General features: G+C 35.1%; 6 protein-coding genes across 7 annotated transcripts; 1 reads left to right on the top strand and 5 right to left on the bottom strand.

The window, feature by feature from the left end:
• The first annotated feature begins 1,696 nt into the window (after positions 1–1,696).
• Positions 1,697–2,486, top strand: LOC144573986 (anaerobic nitrite reductase HBII-like). The gene is made up of 4 exons (XM_078323784.1): positions 1,697–1,791; positions 1,884–1,998; positions 2,098–2,217; positions 2,361–2,486. Exons 1-4 carry the CDS (start codon positions 1,697–1,699, stop codon positions 2,484–2,486), a joined length of 456 nt encoding a protein of 151 aa, XP_078179910.1.
• A 2,080-nt stretch (positions 2,487–4,566) lies between these two features.
• Positions 4,567–5,576, bottom strand: LOC144573988 (anaerobic nitrite reductase HB1-like). The gene is made up of 4 exons (XM_078323787.1): positions 5,482–5,576; positions 5,254–5,368; positions 4,832–4,951; positions 4,567–4,692 (listed from the first exon to the last, which is right to left on the bottom strand). Exons 1-4 carry the CDS (start codon positions 5,574–5,576, stop codon positions 4,567–4,569), a joined length of 456 nt encoding a protein of 151 aa, XP_078179913.1.
• A 1,530-nt stretch (positions 5,577–7,106) lies between these two features.
• On the bottom strand, positions 7,107–8,204 carry LOC144573906 (MDIS1-interacting receptor like kinase 2-like). The gene is made up of 2 exons (XM_078323686.1): positions 8,033–8,204; positions 7,107–7,366 (listed from the first exon to the last, which is right to left on the bottom strand). The coding sequence occupies exons 1-2, from the start codon at positions 8,202–8,204 to the stop codon at positions 7,107–7,109; spliced, it is 432 nt and encodes a 143-aa protein (XP_078179812.1).
• Positions 8,205–9,734: 1,530 nt separating this feature from the next.
• Positions 9,735–10,861, bottom strand: LOC144573981 (anaerobic nitrite reductase HB1-like). The gene is made up of 4 exons (XM_078323780.1): positions 10,707–10,861; positions 10,468–10,582; positions 10,153–10,272; positions 9,735–10,058 (listed from the first exon to the last, which is right to left on the bottom strand). The coding sequence occupies exons 1-4, from the start codon at positions 10,799–10,801 to the stop codon at positions 9,933–9,935; spliced, it is 456 nt and encodes a 151-aa protein (XP_078179906.1). The 5' UTR covers positions 10,802–10,861; the 3' UTR covers positions 9,735–9,932.
• Positions 10,862–11,975: 1,114 nt separating this feature from the next.
• On the bottom strand, positions 11,976–13,868 carry PDV2 (plastid division2). The gene is made up of 2 exons (XM_078323775.1): positions 13,604–13,868; positions 11,976–12,684 (listed from the first exon to the last, which is right to left on the bottom strand). The coding sequence occupies exons 1-2, from the start codon at positions 13,826–13,828 to the stop codon at positions 12,130–12,132; spliced, it is 780 nt and encodes a 259-aa protein (XP_078179901.1). The 5' UTR covers positions 13,829–13,868; the 3' UTR covers positions 11,976–12,129.
• A 2,719-nt stretch (positions 13,869–16,587) lies between these two features.
• Positions 16,588–20,381, bottom strand: LOC144574261 (electron transporter, putative (Protein of unknown function, DUF547)). Of its 2 annotated transcripts, none has more exons than XM_078324184.1 (11): positions 20,038–20,381; positions 19,867–19,933; positions 19,689–19,772; positions 19,481–19,600; positions 18,970–19,398; positions 18,353–18,762; positions 17,885–17,984; positions 17,735–17,794; positions 17,538–17,624; positions 17,140–17,268; positions 16,588–17,044 (listed from the first exon to the last, which is right to left on the bottom strand). In XM_078324184.1, the coding sequence occupies exons 1-11, from the start codon at positions 20,115–20,117 to the stop codon at positions 16,730–16,732; spliced, it is 1,881 nt and encodes a 626-aa protein (XP_078180310.1). In that variant the 5' UTR covers positions 20,118–20,381; the 3' UTR covers positions 16,588–16,729. The 2 variants fall into 2 exon arrangements, with proteins under 2 accessions (XP_078180310.1, XP_078180311.1); XM_078324185.1 differs by having other exon boundaries at positions 19,481–19,597; positions 20,038–20,196.
• Positions 20,382–20,683: the final 302 nt, after the last annotated feature.

Below are 20,683 nucleotides of genomic sequence, written 5' to 3'. Positions count from 1 at the left end.
TTGTATTGCCTATTTGCCTATGTAGTGAGCTAATAAAAATTGTGTTTTCCTTTTCATCAATTTCATCAATAATTCATTGTAGACTGCTAATTAAATCTTCTATGAGACAATTCTCGGGATTTAATTATTTTCTATCAACTAGAACTAAAAGAAAACATGCCGATACAAATGTGATATGAAACATAAATTTACTTAAGGATAATTACTTGGCAAGTGCCCCATTAATTTGGTCTTTCTAATTTATGAGCTAAATGGTACAAAATTTTAGAGAAAAGTTTTTCATATTCCAGCTTTTCAAATATTTAACATCAAAAACTCCGTTTTTAAAAATGTTTGACAATTAAAACTTACTCTCTTAGTACATACATTTACCAATCATGCTGGATTCATGCATTTCAACAGCTAAAAAAAATGTTAAAAGGTTCTCAAAGTACAGAACAAAGGCAGACCGAACGCATGCATGTGTTCATATTGAGTTACGTTCAATTAAGACAAAAACTCTTTGAGTCCATATATGTGCTGACACTAAGCATAATCTTTCTTCTTTTTTTTTTTTAAAAATTGAGATATGTTCAACACTTGTGAAATCATAATGTACAAAAAAAGCTCGAATATAGATACAAACATATGATAACATTGGCAACGTAGAGAAGGAGCTTTGATTTTTTACATTTATGGAGAATATGTATTAAAAGTGGCAACTCCTGACTTGAACCAAAGAATCTGGCCGATTCGACAGGGATCAGAGTTGGTCCTAATTTTTTTTAAATATCAAACCGATCCTAACCCGACCCAATATGATCTGAAACTTGACTCAAAGCCAACAACTCAGTTTTCAAAAGTTACGTAAAATAGCTAGCAAATGTTACTAAATAAAGAAAAGAAAGTTATAGAGTTAAAAATATATTGAAATGGTTTTCAAAATTTGATAATATTTATTAATCTGTTATATCTTATCTGAGAATTATCTAAATATAATGGAAAAGCAAGTGCTGTGATTAGTCAATTAATTGAGAATCATAGTGTTGAGAGAACACTTCTCATTTTTTATTAGAAATAAAGACTTTTCAAACTAATTTTTTTCATTTCTGAGGACAAACTGCCATCTAGTATTTGACCTGGTTATAATTAAACATTGGCATTAGCAGCAGCAGCAGCAACTGTGATTTTTTTGGGTTTATTTAGCTTTCAGCTGGTATATAGTTTTCTGTCTGTGGAACATATGCTTGCAATTATTATAATCAGCGTTTGAGAGATGGTCAAATATTGTAACAGATACAGGGTATCTCACTGAGAACATTAAGTTGTTAACAATTTTTTTGTACTAAAGAAATTATCAGATGACAACCTATTTGCTCCCACGTCTAGGATCTATAATTCAACAACTTGCTTCTTCTTAACCATAAAAAAAAAAAACAACTTGCTTCTCATAGGCCTAAATCTTCATCCTGTCACAAAACCTTTTGACAGCCAGTGGATTTGGTTTTGGATTATTGGATAAGTTGGTCTAATTAGATTGGTACAATCATGGCGTCACAATCCCATCATAAATTTAATTAATAATACATGATTTGTTTGACTGGTACCTATATAAGCACACTACTGCAAACAGAACTCCACAAGCATCAAAAGCAAAATATTACAGTTAAGAGATTATAAATTTATAATCCATTGTGAAAAACAAAAGTTAGCAAAAATGGTTATCACCGCAAAGCAAGAGGCTCTTGTTGTGAGCTCATGGAATGAGATGAAGGATGATGCACCGACTTTTGCTCTGAAATTCTTTTTGAGGTAATTCTGCAACAGTACTTTAATGGGATTAAATTTAGCTTCTTTCTTGAAATTTTCTGTATTCATCATTGATTTTCTTTAAACATGTGTAGGCTTTTTGAGATTATCCCATCAGCCGCGAAGAGGTTCTCCTTCTTGCGTGACTCAAGTCTGCCTTTGGAGAATAACCCTAAGCTCAAGGCTCATGCTATGGGGGTTTTTGTTATGGTACAACTATGTGAAACTTAATACATGTGCTTGAGTGATCTTATAATTTTATTAACTTTTTATTTATTTTTAAATTAACAAGAACTAATATGATTGTAGACCTGTGAAGCAGCTACGCAGCTGAGAAAGACCGGGAAAGTTGATGTAGGTGCCAACACATCCGTGAAGCATTTGGCTTCAGTTCATTTGAAGGCTGGAATTGCTGATGTACACTTTGAGGTGATTTATAAGTTTTTTTTTTCTATTTGTGTTTAATGTTTAAAAAAAAAAAAACGAATGACCAACATGTTTTATTAAGTATAACCAAAAAATTAATACAGCATGGTAAGGCATTATTTAGACTTGTACGTTTTGATTTTAAGGTTCTCAAGTTCGCATTGCTGGAGACGATAAAGGAGGCCGTACCATACATGTGGTCTGAAGAGTTGAAGGAAGCATGGTCTCAATCCTATGATCGTCTTGTTTTAGCTATCAAGAATGAGATGTAGTTCTCTTACAGATCACCTCATCATATTTCCGACATGATCATTTACAATTTCTTTACAAATCACACTTGTATTCTAGTTATACGTTGTCATATCAGTGGAGTTTATGTTAATGTTTGTTCAAGTTTATTGTATTTCTGAATTATAGCTTTTGATAATTGAATAACAAGGTAATAATTAAAATCAATCTCTTCGTTCTTCTGCTTATTAGGTCTAGTTACATTGAGTTTTTATTGATATGTTTTTTTGCTGTTCATTCATCTATTCATGTCTAGCATCTTCAAAATTGACTATTATTTCTCCTGAATATTGATACTTACCCAAAAAAAGTGTCAATTGATTTTGTAGCCGAGATGCATCATAATTGCATCAACTTCAGAAAAATAAAACAAAATAAAACCAAACATTTCCTTCTTGTCATTTGTAATATCTAATGCCTGGCTAATGCAAGGATATAATTTTTTTTTTTTTTTTTGAAAAGCATGGTAGTTGCTACCAGCATAGAAAAGCAAGGATATAAATTTCACAGTAGTAACTGTTTGTTATGTTTATTACTCTCCCTTGTATCTGCTGAAATAAAAGGCTCAGTTTTATCTCTGTATTGGTAATTCAATTAACAACTGGGCATGGCTATAGCTTTTCTTATTCTACCTTAGTGTGATGTAAAACCATAAGGGTATCTTCTGATACAGTTGAATTAGACTTGGATGCTGGGAATTGCTAATTGCAATTAATGATTTGTGCAATTGTGCAATAAGAAATATATAATATGCAATTAAATGTGCCGAGACAAGATGTATATATTTCTTTCATTGATTGCTTGATCGACCTTAACTGCAGTTGCGGACTTGTCAGAGTGTACAATTTAGATGGTTTTGTCACAATATATATAATGAAATTGAAAGATGTACTCAACAAATGATAGGAGGATAGATACTGCAACGTCCTTGATCGCACGAAGCTCAGAGATGAGAAAATTGCACGAACAATTGGATCTAATTTCCAAGAAATCGAATTACGGATACAAAAGAACAGTAAATAAAATTGATTGGTAGAAACCACACAATTCTTATTCAATAGCATAATCTGAGTCCATACATCACTAGATTTTTTTATATGCGATCGTAACAGAAAACGAATCAAAGAAAATGGTTAAACAAATTTTTCTAATCAAAGGAGTATCGCCACGTGTTTTGCCAAATCAGCGAAATATCGCTGATCTGTATAACAGATCCTTAACAACTCATCCTGGGAACCCTCCTGTTACCCGGAGCGCTTCCTCTCCATTTCTCGTCGTGCGGGCCCCTTCTGTCATTGAGTGGACCCATCTGCAGCAATCCCTCATTTAAATCCAGGCCTGACCGAGCACGTGCCCGACCGCCATTGAAAAAAATACTAAAATGTCCAATTTTGTTTACTAGCATAGCGTGCTTATTTTCACAGGGTTAATTGTGTCCAAATGCTAAAATATATATTTCATTTTTGCTGGATTAATTCGTGTTGTTTTTCATTGTACTAGATTTTAGCATTTCTAAAATTTGATGAATGTATAATTTTTACACAGTCATTACTTTAGTTCAAAAAAAATATATTTTTTCTTCAAAAAAAAAATTTTTCGTAGAACAATTTTTAGTTCGTCAATGTGGCATTGAGAATATATTATGTTATTTCACAAAAAGGAAAAAAGAGTTAGTTCCAAAACTGTGACTGGTCTGAAATCCTAGCATCCTAATCTGTCTTTGAAGTTCCAACTTTACTCTTTATCTGATACACAGTACACTGTACCGGATAATCAAGTAAAAAAACATAATGCCACGAAAATAATATAACCAAGAAATTTTTTAATTCTTGAGCAAGTTATAACAATCAAGATTTACTCAAAATTCCAATTTTAGAACAAAAAATGTATCAAATTATTTCAAAGTTAAATTACACATCCAAAAACCAATATGAGAAAATACCATCCACAATATAACAACACAACAAAATAAAAAAATAAAATATGAGAGATCGAAACCAAAATCTCCATCACACACACGTATATAAACAAAAACTTTACAGTGTTGTAGTCCCGATAAGAGCATTACATCTCGGCTTTGATGGCGACAACAAGGTGATCATAAGAATCAGACCATGCATCCTTCAACTCTTCAGACCACATGTATGGCACTCCCTCTTTTATCGTCTCCAACAGTGCAAACTTCAAAATCTGAAGAGAAAGATTTAATAAACAGCTCATGCTTCAAAGTTCAAAACATAGGCATTGAGACTTCTCCTCTTTTTAACATATGTATTATTTACTTTGAAAGAAAAAGAAAAAGAAAAAAATAAAGAACTAGCTAGCATACCTCAAAGTGTACATCTTTAATGCCAGCCTTGAAGTGAACTGCAGCCAAATGTTGCACGCTTGTATTGGCTCCTATATTGATCCTTCCAGTCCTTCTAAGCTGACTGGCTGCTTCACATGTCTACATTCAGAGCAAATTATAAATTTAGATTATATCGATCTAAAACTTGATAATATGATGCAAAATGATGCAATATATGAAAAATCCTAGAACCATTCCATTAGAATTTTGTTTTGTGGCATTTTTTTCCTAAAAAAAAAAACTTAGTAATATATTACATTTTTATGAACTTTTCTTGTTGTAAAAATTTGGAACTCCTTTCTAATGAAAAATAAAAACCTGTTGTAGAAACTGGATAGTTAATTTTGGTTTTATGTGATTAATGGTATTGAAAGAAACAAAAACAACATTAAATTAAGTACCATAACAAAAACACCCAAAGCATGTGCCTTGAGTTTAACGTTCTTCTCAAGAGGTACATTAGAGTCACGAATGAAGGAAAACCTCTTCGCTGCTGAGGGAATAATCTCAAAGAGCCTGGTTCAATTCAAAACAAAGTACATAAATTAAAAACTTTAACATAGCAATTTAGTGTAAATTGATACAATTAATATAAGATATTTGAAAGAACAAATAATGCATGTACATACTTGAGGTATAATTTGAGAGCAAAAGTCGGAGCATCGTCCTTCATCTCGTTCCATGAGCTCACAACAAGAGCCTCCTGCCTAGCAGTGATAACCATTTTGCTTACCTCCTTTGATTTTACAAGACAAATGTGATCAGGGCGCTATATATTTTGTTTAATATGTCGTTAATACTGTTTAGCAGAATGCTTAATTATATAGGCCTCGAAACCTCGTACCATTTGTTTTGAATAATAATTAGGATAATAATTAACATCAACATGGTAGCACATATATAATGGGTTGGTCAAAAGGTTGAGCATGGACGTGAGTAGCAGTATATACCCACCCTGGGTGCACAAAGAGTACACAGAAAATATTAAATATATTGTTCTCCAAATATTGTTGGCTGCACAAGGAAAGCCGTTTTCTGGTTTGCTCCAGGCGTTTTCTAGTCATTAATTTCCTTGTGTCGTTAGGATTAGGAAGGCTGTTTCCTGTGGGTACATACCGATGGTTTATTAAGCTTTCTTATCAAGCCTTAATTATGTTAAGGTTTCCATTTTACACTTTCTTTGTTACCCAATCTAGCTACATGTGAAAGGCCATCGGAAATTTGGAAGTACGTACTGGGTACCCAAATGTGTGGAATGGATAGGTGTCATGACCTGGACCGTTCTATAATTTGATTTTTGGGAGATGTGCAATTGCTAATATGCAGAAGAAAAAAAAAATACGTGAGTATAATCGTCTCTGAGCTGTCCAAAGAGAGACCCTAATGTACATTACTACAATTATGCATGCGGCATGCCAAAGTTGTATTATTACGTGGGTAAGGTCAGATATGCTGGTATTACAGTTTAAAGATAAAGAAAAGATCCAAGTGAAGTTAAAGATCATTATAATTATTGCATGTTATCTTCAAGATGTCGTTATCAGGGGCGGATTTATGTATTGATCAGGGGTGCTAAGTCACTTTATGATTTTGAAATTCTTAATTATGTATATTAAACTTTAGTTAAATTTTTGAGTTTTTTGAACTTTTATATAGTCTAGCACTCCTCATAAAATAACAAATGTTTGTTTGTAGTCTAGTGGTTTGAGTTCTAGTTATTATGTGTGATGTCATGAATTCCCATTAGCCACCTTTTTTTTTTTGTTTTTTATATATTACATTTTATAGATTAGCCCCCTCTATTTAAATTTTCTAGTTCCGCCCCTGGCCGTTATAGAGTCTTCCAATGAAACCTCTGATGATTAGAATTGAAATTAGAATTCTAGTGTTCATATAATTATTTTTCTGGTAGTTTATAGTGTTCATTATGATTTCTGATATTTGGGTGCTAGCTTCATAATTTGTGAATACCATTTATATTTTATATTTACTAGCCAGCTTCTAATATTTGAGATTTATATCGGTACCTTTATTATATATAATTATATATCAAATTAATTTGTGGTTTCAAAATGGTCACCAAATGATGTATGATTTGATATAATTTTGTGGAGAAATTGGGTACAAACTGGGTTTAAAAAAAGTACAATTGATGAAAATAAACAATCTGCAACCTTGAAAACAGTATATATTTCTGGATTCCATTGAAGATGTGCTTATCGGCCTGAACTGCGGTGGCAAGGTGGCAGGCTTCTTAGAACACAGGCGATGCAGCATTATTGCCAAGTAATTTAACAATGTTGCGATGTTGAATTTGAGTTATAGTGTGAATCTCTCTGTGGAATGCTTCAACGTCCAGTGAGGTTTCACCGCCTGATAACTGGATTTTCTTTACTGCTACAGTAACATTGTCTGAAGCTAAAATAGCTTTGTAAACTCTTGCATGGCATCCACTTACAATAACCTCATATGCATCTCTCCCATCGAAATTCCAAATTGAAAAGGTATCACCTCCTAGGATTGCCAATATGCCCTGATTTTACTTTTCTCATTTTTAAGTATAGAAGGTAGAGCCAAAGCATGAAAGAGGTCAGTAATGCTCCACCGCAAGTTAGAGTTGCAATTTTTTTTTTTTTTTTTTTTTTTGAGAAAGAAACTGGGGTCACGCCCCTGTTTGATTACTGATAAAAAGTTACAGAAAGTTTGTAACAAAATTGGAAATAAGATACAATTCGCTCAAAAAAGTTGAGCTATAAAACATAAATGCAAGAAAACAGTAGGGAAAATAATCTCCTTTCCTATCAAAGACAAGGAGACTAAAAAAAAAATGTAAATCAGCACAAATCGTTTTGCTCATATGTTCCTGTGAGCCTATATTCTCGCGTTATCTGTGTACTCCAACGGTTGTTTTATCTCCTGTGGCAGCTGGTCCACTGTTTTATTTGTACCAGTAAATATACGGCTGCACCTTTCTCGCCATGTCACAAACTGTGTGATTACAATCAATGATCTGATCTCTGCCTTGCAATGTTTGTTTAGCATCTCCTTTGATTGAAATTCATGTGGTTCTATTCCCATTAGGCTTGTTGCCTTTTCATACGGCTCCATTGTTGCACCACATTTACTGAACAAATGTAACACTGATTCCCCATCCCTTTTGCACATTACACACCAATTAACCATAGTCCAACCCTTCCTCATCAAGTTGTCTATTGTTAGGATCCTGTTTAGGTTCATCAGCCATGCAAAAACTCACATTCCAGATTTGTTTGAGTGAGCTTTCAATTGTGGGTCCATGCTTTAGTGCCATGTAAGCACTTTTAACAGAAAAATTCCCAGATTGCCCCTCCATGTAACTGTATCTACCCCCTCACTGATCTGTTCTGATGCCCAAGCTAGTGCTGTGTGGAATGTTTGAAGCTGGCTTTGTGCCAATGTTGATAATTCGCCTCGAAATTGAATTTGTGTTTTGACTGCCCTGTCTAGTGTTATGTGTGTATCCCATGCATAGGTATACAGAACCTGCAATTTGTATTTTAAGATTCCTTTTCCCCAATTGTGGTCCCATAGCAATACTGTCTTCCCATTTCCTAGCTGCCTTGTGATAGACATGGATAGAAATTGATAAGTTTCCTTATGTGTTACTTCAAATAGGTATGCTCTTGGTATAGGGTATGGGTCTGCATTTGTGGCTTTGAGTATCGTTTTCCAGAGTCTCGCTTCAGGTGATAACCACTGCCATTGCCACTTCAACAGTAAAGCGGTATTGAACTACTTCAAGTCTGTCACTCACAGGCCCCCCAATTGTTTCGGTGTACACACCAAGGGCCAATTCACCAAATTCATTTTCTTTTTCTGTTCGGACACCCCTTGCCACATAAAATGCTTCAAGTTAGAGTTGCAATTAATAATATTTGAACTGTAAATGAACCGAGTCGAAGCGAGCCTGATTCAAGATGAACTTGGCTCATAGATATATCAAGCCGACTTGAACCTAACTCTGGTTTCAAGCTAAAGACCCCGGTTAGAGATTGACTCGCGAGAATTCGAGCCATCTTTGTTAATACCTCGTCTGTTAATTGCAACAGATGATGTCAGTGTGGGTGTCAGGGTGGTTATTGGAGGATCCGCAGTACAAGTGAATTGCACTTTACATCTGTCCTGAAATTAATTTAATCTTTAATTTCACGTTTTGCTCGTGAATTTAAGATGAAATTTCTCTTTCGACATTACTTTTGTACCGGTATTATATCGCTTTTTTTTTCTTAATTAGCTTTTTAGCTCGTCCAACTAGCTAGTCAAGATCAACCTCGGTCCTCGGTACAGTATGATTCGATTGCTTGAACCCTTAGTACGTTTAGTCCACTAAAAAAAAATGTTTAGTTCAGTTCTCAACTTCTCATCATTCTGTGTTTCTAGCTTTGTTGATTCTAATTTTTGCATTGATATCAATACAAAAATTAGAATCAACAAAGCTAGAAATTTATACTAGCTTTGTTGAGACCTTGAATTGATTCATTTTGTGACATGTATTTGAGTGAAAATACTTGATTGTGAAATTAATATGATATTAATTGTCCAAATTCTAATCTGGATAGACTCACAATTTTTATCAAATGATTTTTTGTTTTGATAAGTTAGCCTATTTTACTTTGTTATTTCAGTTCATCAATGCATACTAATTTCTCTCCGATATTCTAAACACTCAAAAGATCTCTCCGGCTATGGTACTTTACTCATTTTATTTATAAAATATATTTATATTCAATTTAATAACAAGTTAGATAATAATGGTTCAAAATTTCAAATTGCGCGTTTTCATTTCATACAACTGTGGGTATTGTGGATACAGTCTAAATTTAAGAATTATCAAACCCAAGCACATATCATAACGTTCAATTTATTCAAAATTAAATTACAAGACTTTGAAGCTGATCGATAAGAAAATAAGGTCCACAACAAAAACAAATTAAACAAATGAAATAAAAAACAAAACACGAGAAAAGGCCAAAAGCAGCGTCGCATATAAGCACATGTATATAGAAATTTTGTAGTGCGGTGGTTCTGATAAGATCGAGCATTACATCTCGGCCTTGATGGCGGCAACAAGGTGATCATAAGATTCAGACCAGGCTTCCTTCAGCTCTTCAGACCACATGTATGGCACTCCCTCTTTTATCGTCTCCACCAGTGCAAACTTCAAAATCTGAACAAATATTTATATCATGAATTGCTTGTGCATCTTCAACACATGTATTATTTAAATTGAAAGACAAAGAAAACCTAGCTAGCAAGCATACCTCAAAGTGTACATCTTTAATGCCAGCCTTGAAATGAACTGCACCCAAATGCTGCATGTTTGTGTTGGCTCCCATATTGACCCTTCCAGTCTTTCTCAGTTGAGTTGCTGCTTCACATGTCTGCATTCAAAATAAATTCCAGTTTTAGATTATAGTTTATAAATTAGTTGTACGCACTCTATGTAATCAAGATCAAGTTCTATAATTATTCATCAAATTTGTCTCTTTGCCCCTCTCTCTCTTTCTCCCTGACATCGTATCTTCTATAATATATATTTTGGTAATATGTGATTAAAACAAACAGATATAAAGTACCATGACAAAGACCCCCGCAGCGTGTGCCTTCAGTTTAGCATTCTTCTCAAGAGGTACATTAGAGTCCCGAAGGAAGGAAAACCTCTTCACTGCCGATGGAATAATCTCAAAAAGCCTTGCTCAAATGAAAAAAAAAAAAAATGAAACCATGAATTGTAATACAGTAATTTAGTGTAAATTAAAAATACAAAAGATGCTCAAATGTACAAAAGAGATTTGAGGAAATAAACGGTATGTACCTTAAGTATAATTTAAGGGCATAAGTCGGGGCATCATCCTTCATCTCATTCCATGAGCTTACAACAAGAGCCTCCTGCCTAGCAGTGATGACCATTTTGCTTCTCTGCTTTGTTTTACAGGAAAAATGATTCCTATTCTTCTTTTGGAGAACTCCTGTGATCAGCTAAATTTGCTTGGAGTTGATACTCTTTAGCATGATGTTTATATAGCCATCAAACCTTGTACCATTTGTTTTGAAAAATTAATTAATTAGGTTAACATGAATTAACATGGTAGCACATAATGGTTGGTCAAAAATTAGCTTAATTTCTATGGGCATGATTGGCTGGTACACGAAGAATACATGTACATAAAACAATAAATGGTTTTCCAAATGTTAACAGGGAGCACGGACGTGCATTAGACAAACTATTAATTGCTATAAGGAAAATATATATACATTGGTTCAACGCTTTAGAGATGAGATAATGTTATCATTCCAGGTGTTTTCTAGTCATTAATTAATTAATTTCCTTGTGCTGTTTGGGAAACCGTTTCCAGTGGGCAGTCATGCATGGTTTCTTAAGCTTTCTTTGTTAAGCTTTAATAACATTAATTAGAGTCTGCAATATATATACACTTTCTTTATGAAAATTATGGAGTATCGAAAAATAATATGAAAGGCCAAGAGGTGTGGAATGCGTAGGTGCCATGATCTCCACCGTCCAAATTCACATCAGATAGATAATTAGGGGTGGATAGATTTGAAAATTTGTAGTTTCCATTTTGGTGGAGTACACGAGAGGTGAAATATCTAAAAAATCATAATCAACGGTCAAATCTAATAGACTTTTAGAGTTGTATTCACCAAACCTTGTTGATAAGCACATCACACCTCGATCCCTCATTTGCTCTGAAATATTTTACAAGTATAAAAAACCAGACAAAATAACCACCACCTATGAACATATTTTGTAAACAACTATAAAATTTTAAAGTACTTTAGAATTGACACTTGCTCATTATGTTGATCACACATGTTTATTATGGAGATGCACAATTGTCTATAATATTGACGCATATATATTTGTAAATGCAAGTTACGATATAACTATTGACAGTTACTCGATCAAATTAATTGCATTTTAACAGCTATTTCAATCTTCAAACTCATTTTTCAGACTCCTTAAAATACGCACTTGGCGGTTGTATTGTTTAGTACACATTTGAACATACACGAGCTTCATATAATTCCATACAAAAAATATAGTGCAACTTGCCAACAGTTTAACATTTACTTCAGAAAAAGTCCGAACTCTGTCTGAAGTCTAACATTGAAGTAGCTACTTGAATATTACCAGAGAACCATACATATATGCAATATATTCATCCATACTGACAAAGCAAATGAAAGCATACTAAATTATGTACCACTAATAGATCTCAACCCAATCCATACAAACTATTTGGTTCCTTCACACCTGACACAAAAGGAGCAGTCACTCTTCTCTTGGCCACACAACGGGCCACACCATTCTCTACCACGAGCAATTTGTCATGCGGACATTGCAAGGAGGCCACTTCGACTTCCGACCCTTCTTTTAGCAGCACCGGTTTGTACCCAGCAACCCTGGCAGCTACCACAACCCCGACAATTGTAAGGGTGGTTTTAACAACCCAACCCACAAAAGACCACATACCCAGTTTTCCCTTTGAATCTGGGCATTTTACCGGTTCATTCATAGGGCTTTTAGCTGTATCATTCGGGAATGCCTTGGTAAGGCTTGAAGGGTATGTATCATTGGAGAATGGGTGGGGAGAGAAAAGTGGGGGCCACTCCTCAGGGTCGAAGGTCTCGCCAGCAAAGGCAGCAGCCTCATTGATGATTTCAAATTCTTGTCCCTTGTACTCTCTCAGCTTGCTTAGAAGAACCCTTCGGCTTCGATCAATTTGGCTCAGGATTGTTTCCCTTTCATACCTCTGTTGCTGTTGAAGATCCTATTTTACAACCATATAAATTTTCAAAGTTCAACCTCGGAAAATGGGAGTGTAGATAGGTGTAGACATTAAGTACCGAATTTACATGTGCACCTATGCAACTCAAATCAATGTGGTTTTCCAGGGGCATGAATGGGTATTTCTTGTTTGCAGAGTTTCTGTTATGTCCGGAATGATTTTGGAGGCAGTGTGCTAAAGGCAACACACACAAGCATTCTGAATGGCAAAATTAATGCCAGACAGCTTCCAACCAAATTACAGTTAAGATCACAAAAGAATCAATAGACCAGACTTGATTTTTGTATTAAAGCATGAAAAACAACCAAAATAAACCAGTCGGTTTTTGTAATTTATTTTCTTTAATATAGAAAAACCCTCGGTACCCAAAAGTATTTTCTCCTACTTGCTTTATAATTGTAAGAGGCTGGTTAAACGATTATATTGGAGGAGAAATATTTAATCCCCAATGAGAATTAAGGGATGATTTTGATCAATTCTTACAACCATGCAGGATATTGCCTAAATCAAATTAATTTGTTTAAAATTGTATTTATCTCTTAGATTTTCTTTGGAAGAAGCTTACTAAAGTGGAAACCTTTTTTTCAAAATCTCTTTCTATTTTTAACAGATTAAAAACCTTGCCAATATTAAAAAATCTTATCTGAATTTTTCTAAAAGTATAAACTTTTGAATGTAGCAGTGACCCGAACTAACACTGGGCATATACAGCATCTAAATTTAATTGGGGCTCATGTTAGGCTGAAACCATCCGGCACCAAAAGTATATAGTTGACATGGAGTTATACTCAGAACAATTACAAAATACAGTTCAACAGCTTTCCTTCATCAAAAACTGAAGGAAACCAAACAAAATCTACAAAAAATACTGAAACAACAGAGAAATAAAACCAGAAAATACCTGTAATTGCGTGAGCTGATCCTCAAGCGATTTTAGCGCATCGCATATGGCAAGGAGAGCCTCTTGTTCGACGTCTCCTTCCTCTTCGTCGTCTCTCTCTTCTTCTTCATCGTATATTTTGCTCTTTGCCAACCTCTCGCCACCGTTTCGTTTGATGCATTCACTAATCTTCGACCTGAGCTCCGCCGCATGGGCCAATACCAGGCCTATCTCCGCTCCCTCCATTTCCCAAACCCTAAAAACCCTCGTATATTATGGTGGATGTTTTATTTGACAGTGTACCTACTAAATTCCAAATATTAAAGATTTTTAACTAACAGTGCCCAAGTAAAAAGGTTTCAATTTTATACTGCTTTTATAAGTCATAAAAAAATCACACATTCACATGTCTACAAAAATATTGCAAAAAAGCCGAAATTTTTTTACTTAACACCCTAATAATTCGTAATTAAACCATATTTCAAATTTTACCACCCACACGGTCACACAGAATTAATCGGCGCACCAAATTAAATTGGTGCGCTAACTGAGGATACACACGGATCCCACTATACTATTAGAATTTATTAGTTTTTTTTTTGAGAGAAACTCATAGGTGTATATTATTGAATCTTAAACGCTACTCGCATCGGAGTCTCAGAATGTCAGTAACTTCCCTGATTTCGACAGTTTTCTGCAAAATAAGAATGAAAGCGTAGCAGTACCACATTCTATAGATATTCAATGTAATAGACGCTATTTGATGGTTTAAAATGCAGATTTTGGTACAGGAATTGGTCATAACAATAGATCAAATATGGTGATATCACTTCCCACCCTTCATACCATGGCTGATTGAGCGCCGGTATCTTTGTGCCATCTGTTATACACCACATGATCTGGTCCTTGAAAGTCCCCTTCAGGTTTTGTTCCGTTTTCCAGAGCTTACTGCAACCACCCCTATTTTGAATAGCCTAAAATCCTCCCCTCGAATAATACTTTGCTTTCATTATTTTAACCCAAATTATGTCCTGATCCTCAGCTAGTTGCCATACTATCTTGAGGAGGAGAGATTTGTTGAACATTTCAAGGTTCCGGATACCCAATCCGCCTTCATCTACACTACAACATATTTTGTGCCACGCAATCGGTACCAAGTACCTTTCCCCATCAATCTTACCCCAAAGAAAATCCCTGATTAATTTTGTGATTGCAATCACTGTCTTTTTTGGCAATTGCGCTATTGACATTGAGTAAACCGGGAGAGAGATCAAAACTAACTTGATCAGAGCCAATCTCCCTGCATATGACAACATATTCAGTTTCCATCCCGCTAGTCTCCCATGAAATCTATTCACTAGCAGGTCATGTGTCATGTCTTCCTGTGCTTGGTCCTGCGCAATATATACCCCGAGGTATTTCTCGCTGTCCCTTGCTTAAGCAGCCCCTAGCAATGCTTTGATTCCATTTTTTCATTCCTCATTGCACCCATGACTAAACCAGATTGTCGATTTATCTGGATTAATAGATAGGCCTATATATTCCGCAAATTCATCCAAAACAGCCTTGAATGCCTCTACCTCTATAACACTTGCCTGACCTATTAAAACCAGGTCATCCGCATACATGGAATGAGTTATCACTGGTGCAATATATGCCAATTAAACTCCTTTTATGATGCCTCTTTGCTGTGATATTTGCAAACTTTTTGTCAAGAATTCAGTCACCAATATGAAAAGATAGGGAGAGAGCGGGCATCCCTATCTTAGCCCTCTACTTGGTTTAATGAAACCATATTTTTGCCCATTCAACATTATTATCACCCTCCCTGCTTCTAAACAATATTTGACCAATTTATACCTCAAGTATCACAGCAAAGAGATGGTCCAATTGAAGGTGTTTGGAGCACTCTAGTAGTGTCCCCTGGTTGCAAGATAATAAGGCATTTACAAACCTAATATAGCACTCCAATTGAAGGTGTTTGGAGCCCTCTAATAGTGTCTCTATATGGCTATATAATAAGGCATTTACATCCCTAATACTACACTCCAATTGAAGGTGTTTGGAGCACTCTAGTAGTATCTCTATATGGCGAGATAATATGGCATTTACAACTCTAATACAACACTCCAATTGAAGGTGTTTGGAGCACTCTAGTAGTGTCTCCAGATGGTAAGATAATAGGACATTTACATCCCTAATACAACAATTTAATTGAAGGTTTTTGCAACACTCTAGTAGTGTCTCCAGATGGCAAGATAATTGAGCATTTATAACCCTAATACAACTCTTTAATTGAAGGTGTTTTGAGCACTCTAGTAGTGTCTCTATGGCAAGATCTTAGGGCATTTAGAACCCTAAAACAATACTCCAATTGAAGGTGTTTGGAGCACTCTATTAGTGTCTCCGTATTGCAAGGTAATAGGGCATTTACAACTCTAATTCAACACTCCAATTGAAAGTGTTTGGAGCATTCTAGTAGTGTCTCCAGATGACAAGATAATAGGGTATTTATAATCCCAATACAACACTCTAATTGAAGGTGTTTGGAGCACTCTAGTAGTGTCTCCATATGACAAGATAATAGAGCATTTATAACCCTAATACAGCACTCCAATTGACTCGTAATTTTTGCAATTAGTTGGAATTTGATCAAATTCAGAGTTTGTATTATTTCATCAGAATTTAAGTTTTAGCAGCAGCATCGCCTAATCTTATGGGTTGTAAACTGGACTGGGTTTAGTCTACAAATAACATCCCTCCATGTCGAGTAACCTCAACAAGTATATTCCCTTTGTATAAATATTGGGCTCATTTTGGGCTTCAGGCCCACTTTCTGACCATGCCTTGCACTACCATATAGAGTGATCATCTAGATGTTATAGATTCAAACCCTCATAGGTACTATCAACATGCAACTTCCACGTCACCTTTAATCAAACAAGATGTCACAAAAAGCACTACTATCAAACTATAGAATCTTACATCAAGTTAGCTAGGCGTAGTTTGCATTTTTTTTTTTTTTTTACTTCTTCCTATTTATCTACAAATGATTACAAAAAGTCAGCCAATCTCTGCTACACAATATCATTTTCTTCACAGCAAATTCTAATGGCAAAAAAAATAAAAATGCGACAACCTAATTTGTCAATTGAGATGAGGAAAAGCCACATCCCTAGCTAGCAAGTACCTAAAACTCAAATTGTATGGCACCCATTCTATGATTTTACTTGATTTGCCTTGTTGGCACCTCTGCATAGCCATCCGAAGCGTCTCGGGTAGATACCTCTGCACCAACTCAACTAGACCTTGTGAAGTCAATTTTATATCTTTAGCGTATGATTCGACCACCTTCGGTAAAAGGATCTTTTGTTCTTTCCATATACCAACAGTTGCACGCATAAACTCCTCTTTCGCCGCCTCCAGCTGTTGACACAGTCTCCTTGGGGTGTAAACTCTTACCTAATTAAAGTGCAAAAGGAAATTAGCATTCAAATCATAATTAAACAGTTTAGATCTCTTAATCATACATTTTACTTGTATCGGAGAAAACTTACAGCTGGATCAGAATGGCTGCCTGAGCAGAGTGCAAACCGTAATAGAGGTTCATGATGGTTTATCGCATAACTTTGCAACTCGTTCGCTCCCTTGCTTTTCAATTTTGAATAAAGCAAAGTCCTGAACCACTACAGAAATATATATAAAAAAAAAACATTAATGTAACCTCTAGGCAAATAAATATATATATTTTTTTACATGTTTGAAGATTAAATAATTAGCAGTCAACAATTTCACCAAAAAGGAACTATAGTTTTAAAGTGAAAATGCAACGGTGATTCCTAGCATGTATGACTTTGCAATAGTTATTGGTTTTATGGATCTAACAGTTCTTTATATGATACCAGTTTTTTTTCCATCTTCTTTAAATAAAAAAAAGTGGTACATTACTATGTACCTGTCCAGGGCAATAAGTATGGCATCCCAGAATGAATCCTTGAATTGTTGCAACATTTATACGCTGTCCTCCCACATTGCATGTTGCCTAAATTGGGAAAAATAGCTAAAAATTGTAACTTTGTTTGGAGAAAATTACAGTTTTTTGTCAGAGCCATTGTACAGAAATTTCATCTTAAATCACAAAGTAACAAGTACCTTCATTAGAAGTGATGTTTTCTTCAGGTTGTTTTGAGGAATGCCATACTCCAAGTATGCCTGTTCAAATCATAAATACAGTGTTTTATAAGAATAGATGTGCCTATGAAAATATCTATAGGGGTCTAGAATGGAGAATAAGATTATTACATGCATCAACAAAGCATTATGTATATTGATCCAGAATGCAAGCCTCTCATCATTCTTCAATTTTCTTGGATCAACCATTTCCAATCGGCAAACAAGCAACCTGAAACAACAATTTAAATCTAATTATAGAATTCCAAACGCATAAAAATTTCCTTTTTTGTTTATGAATGAATACAAAATTAATAATGTCAATTTCATACATTCATATGTTTAATTGGGACAAAAATGCCCCTCATTCTTACAAAGCTATGTAGTACAAAATACAAGTCATTTGGAGTTCAATTTCTATGAAAACATGAGTGTCGCTGTAAAACCACAGTCATGATATCTTTCGGATATGAACACGACACAACTCTATTAAGTGTCCCTGCCTCATAGCTGAAGAGTAACTTTGAACAAATCCATTGATATTTCCAAAATAATTTAAGACCTATATATATAAATTCCATAAACTAAATAGAAACTCACTTGTAAGATTGTAACAGATCTTGAACCTCCCTTAGCCTCCTTTGATCTCTACAAATTAATGGCACCTCTACCATGTTATTGTATGGTCCACTAAATTCCTTCAAACCCTCGACTCGAAATGGGTTTATCAACCTAGAATCAAGAGTGGACTCCCTTTTATAACCTGGGCTTGACAAGTCACCTCCCAAGTACTGAGGTGAAAATGCGCTTGTAGAAGAGAAAGAAGAAGCAGGAGAAATGGATGGTGCATGGTGAACCAATGGTGGGTCTGACAGCTTGCAATATACACCTGCCATGCAACGAACTATTTCTTCTGAAATTTTGTTCGGTGTCTCTGGTACATGCTCTGTTATGTTCGTACCGAGATAGTCAGCTAGGCTTATAACACCCGAGCTGTCATTTTCTGTGTCCTGTAATAGAAAAAGGAAAAAATAAGTTAATTATGAAAAATATATACTGACATTGCTTGTACTAAATCCATTAAAACCCTGAATAGAATATGAAACAAAGCTACACGTATCAATCAATTAGGAACATTCTTTTTCTTTGTGGATTAGAGGCGTATGAAGCTATAACATTTAGTAGCTAAAGAAACCAACCCGGTACCAAAAAATTACCTCCAGAAAAGAAAATGGTTGCGAGTGAAAAGATCTAAGCGCCCTTGCAAGGCTCTCCTCGGAGGGTGAAATCCTGGCGGAACAAACGGCACGTTGAGATAGAGATGAGTGGCTGCGATTGATTCCTGGACCCTGATCTAATAACTTATCCTGACGAACCATTACACAATCATCTGTAATTGGATTGGGTCTTGGTTCTTTGAAGTTCTTCTTCTGAAATTTCTGCTGCTGGGTTAATTTCTTGGTTTTAGGAGAATTCTCCCTGATTTTAGGGATTTCAGTTATTGGGGACAACAACTGAGATTCTTTTGGGGATAAATTGGGGATTTGTTGGTCAAATGCTTTTCTATAGAGTGTTAGGAGATACTGTTCCAGGTGCTTCACCTCCAATTCCAGTAGTGCAATTTCTCTTATCAATTCCTTTGTAGGCTTAAAAGTAGAATACACAAATTAGGATCAAATGTGAAAAATTATCAGTGATAATATGAACAAAATATAGAAAGTAGAGTACCTGAGGCATGGAAGAATCAGTAGATAGAGAAATTGAAGCATGGCTATATCCTAAAGCCTTTTCAAGAGCACCTCTAACCCCCATCTGATCTTGTAATCTTTTCTCAAGCTCTAGGATCTGCTATAAATTAAATCCAAATCAAATTAATTTTCCCTTTTGCATTGAGTGTATATGACTTAATTAATTGGATTAAAACCCTTTTATGTACCTCTTGCCTCAAGGGATTCTGGCCTAATTTACTCTGAGGTACTTTCTTATTTGCCTCACTTTGCTTCCTTATACTTCCTTTATCCTGAAAATTGAACTCAATATATATAAGAAACTTCATGCCTACTCTTACAAAAGAAAAAATATAAAGAAAGAAGAAATTTTGCAAATAATCTTACCGTTACGGGTTTTGTAACTTTAATGGAGGAATCTAAACAAGCTTTTCTTTCTTTCTCACCAGAGAAGCTGTTGTTAAAAATAAAAAAAACAAAGAAACTCACCATGAATTCAATAACAAAACTCCAACAGAAACAGAGAGCAAATGTACGAATATAATAAAAAATTATTACCTCTTTGAGGTCTTGTACCTCTCCTTAGAAAGAGATTTTGAAGCTTTTAGCTCTTGTGCTTGACCTTTTGCCAACTCCATTTACACTTATTTTTGTTTCACTTGTGAGAACTGAAACTGAAATATCCCTAACACACCACTAAATGGAGAGAGAGAGAGAGAGAGAGAGAGAGAGAGAGAGAGAGAGAGAGGGATAGAAACTCTATTTTAGTACAAGACCAAAGAACAGAGAAGAAGAGGACACAGAATGAACTGAGCCAAATTAGTTGGTGAGCAGAGAAATGCACCAAATGTGAAACAGGAAACCAAATTTGTTTTTATTCTCTGTTATTTCTTTCACAGAAACCCTCTCTAGGACACATATGAGTACTCAACAACTGAGCAGTCTCATCTCATCTCATCTCATGTGGATAGGGAAATGGGAAATGGGATTGTGAAGGTCAGAGACAGAGAGGAAGGAAAGGGGTAACATGGGGTCGTCTGTTATAACTCAGTTGGCATTTTATATTTTCCAGTAACAGTCTAGCATGCAAGGGGTCTAGCTCCTCTACAATTCTTACTGTAGATTGCACTGGAATTCAATTGATTTAACAACCAAATGTTGAATTTGGTTTTTTAACTATTGCAGAGGAGTTAGATGCTGATTT

This window comes from Carex rostrata, chromosome 22, assembly GCF_964058835.1.
Source record: "Carex rostrata chromosome 22, lpCarRost1.2, whole genome shotgun sequence".
Lineage (NCBI taxonomy): Eukaryota > Viridiplantae > Streptophyta > Magnoliopsida > Poales > Cyperaceae > Carex > Carex rostrata.
The sequence above is the reverse complement of the archived record's forward strand: the minus strand, read 5'-3'. Positions and strand labels throughout refer to the sequence as shown.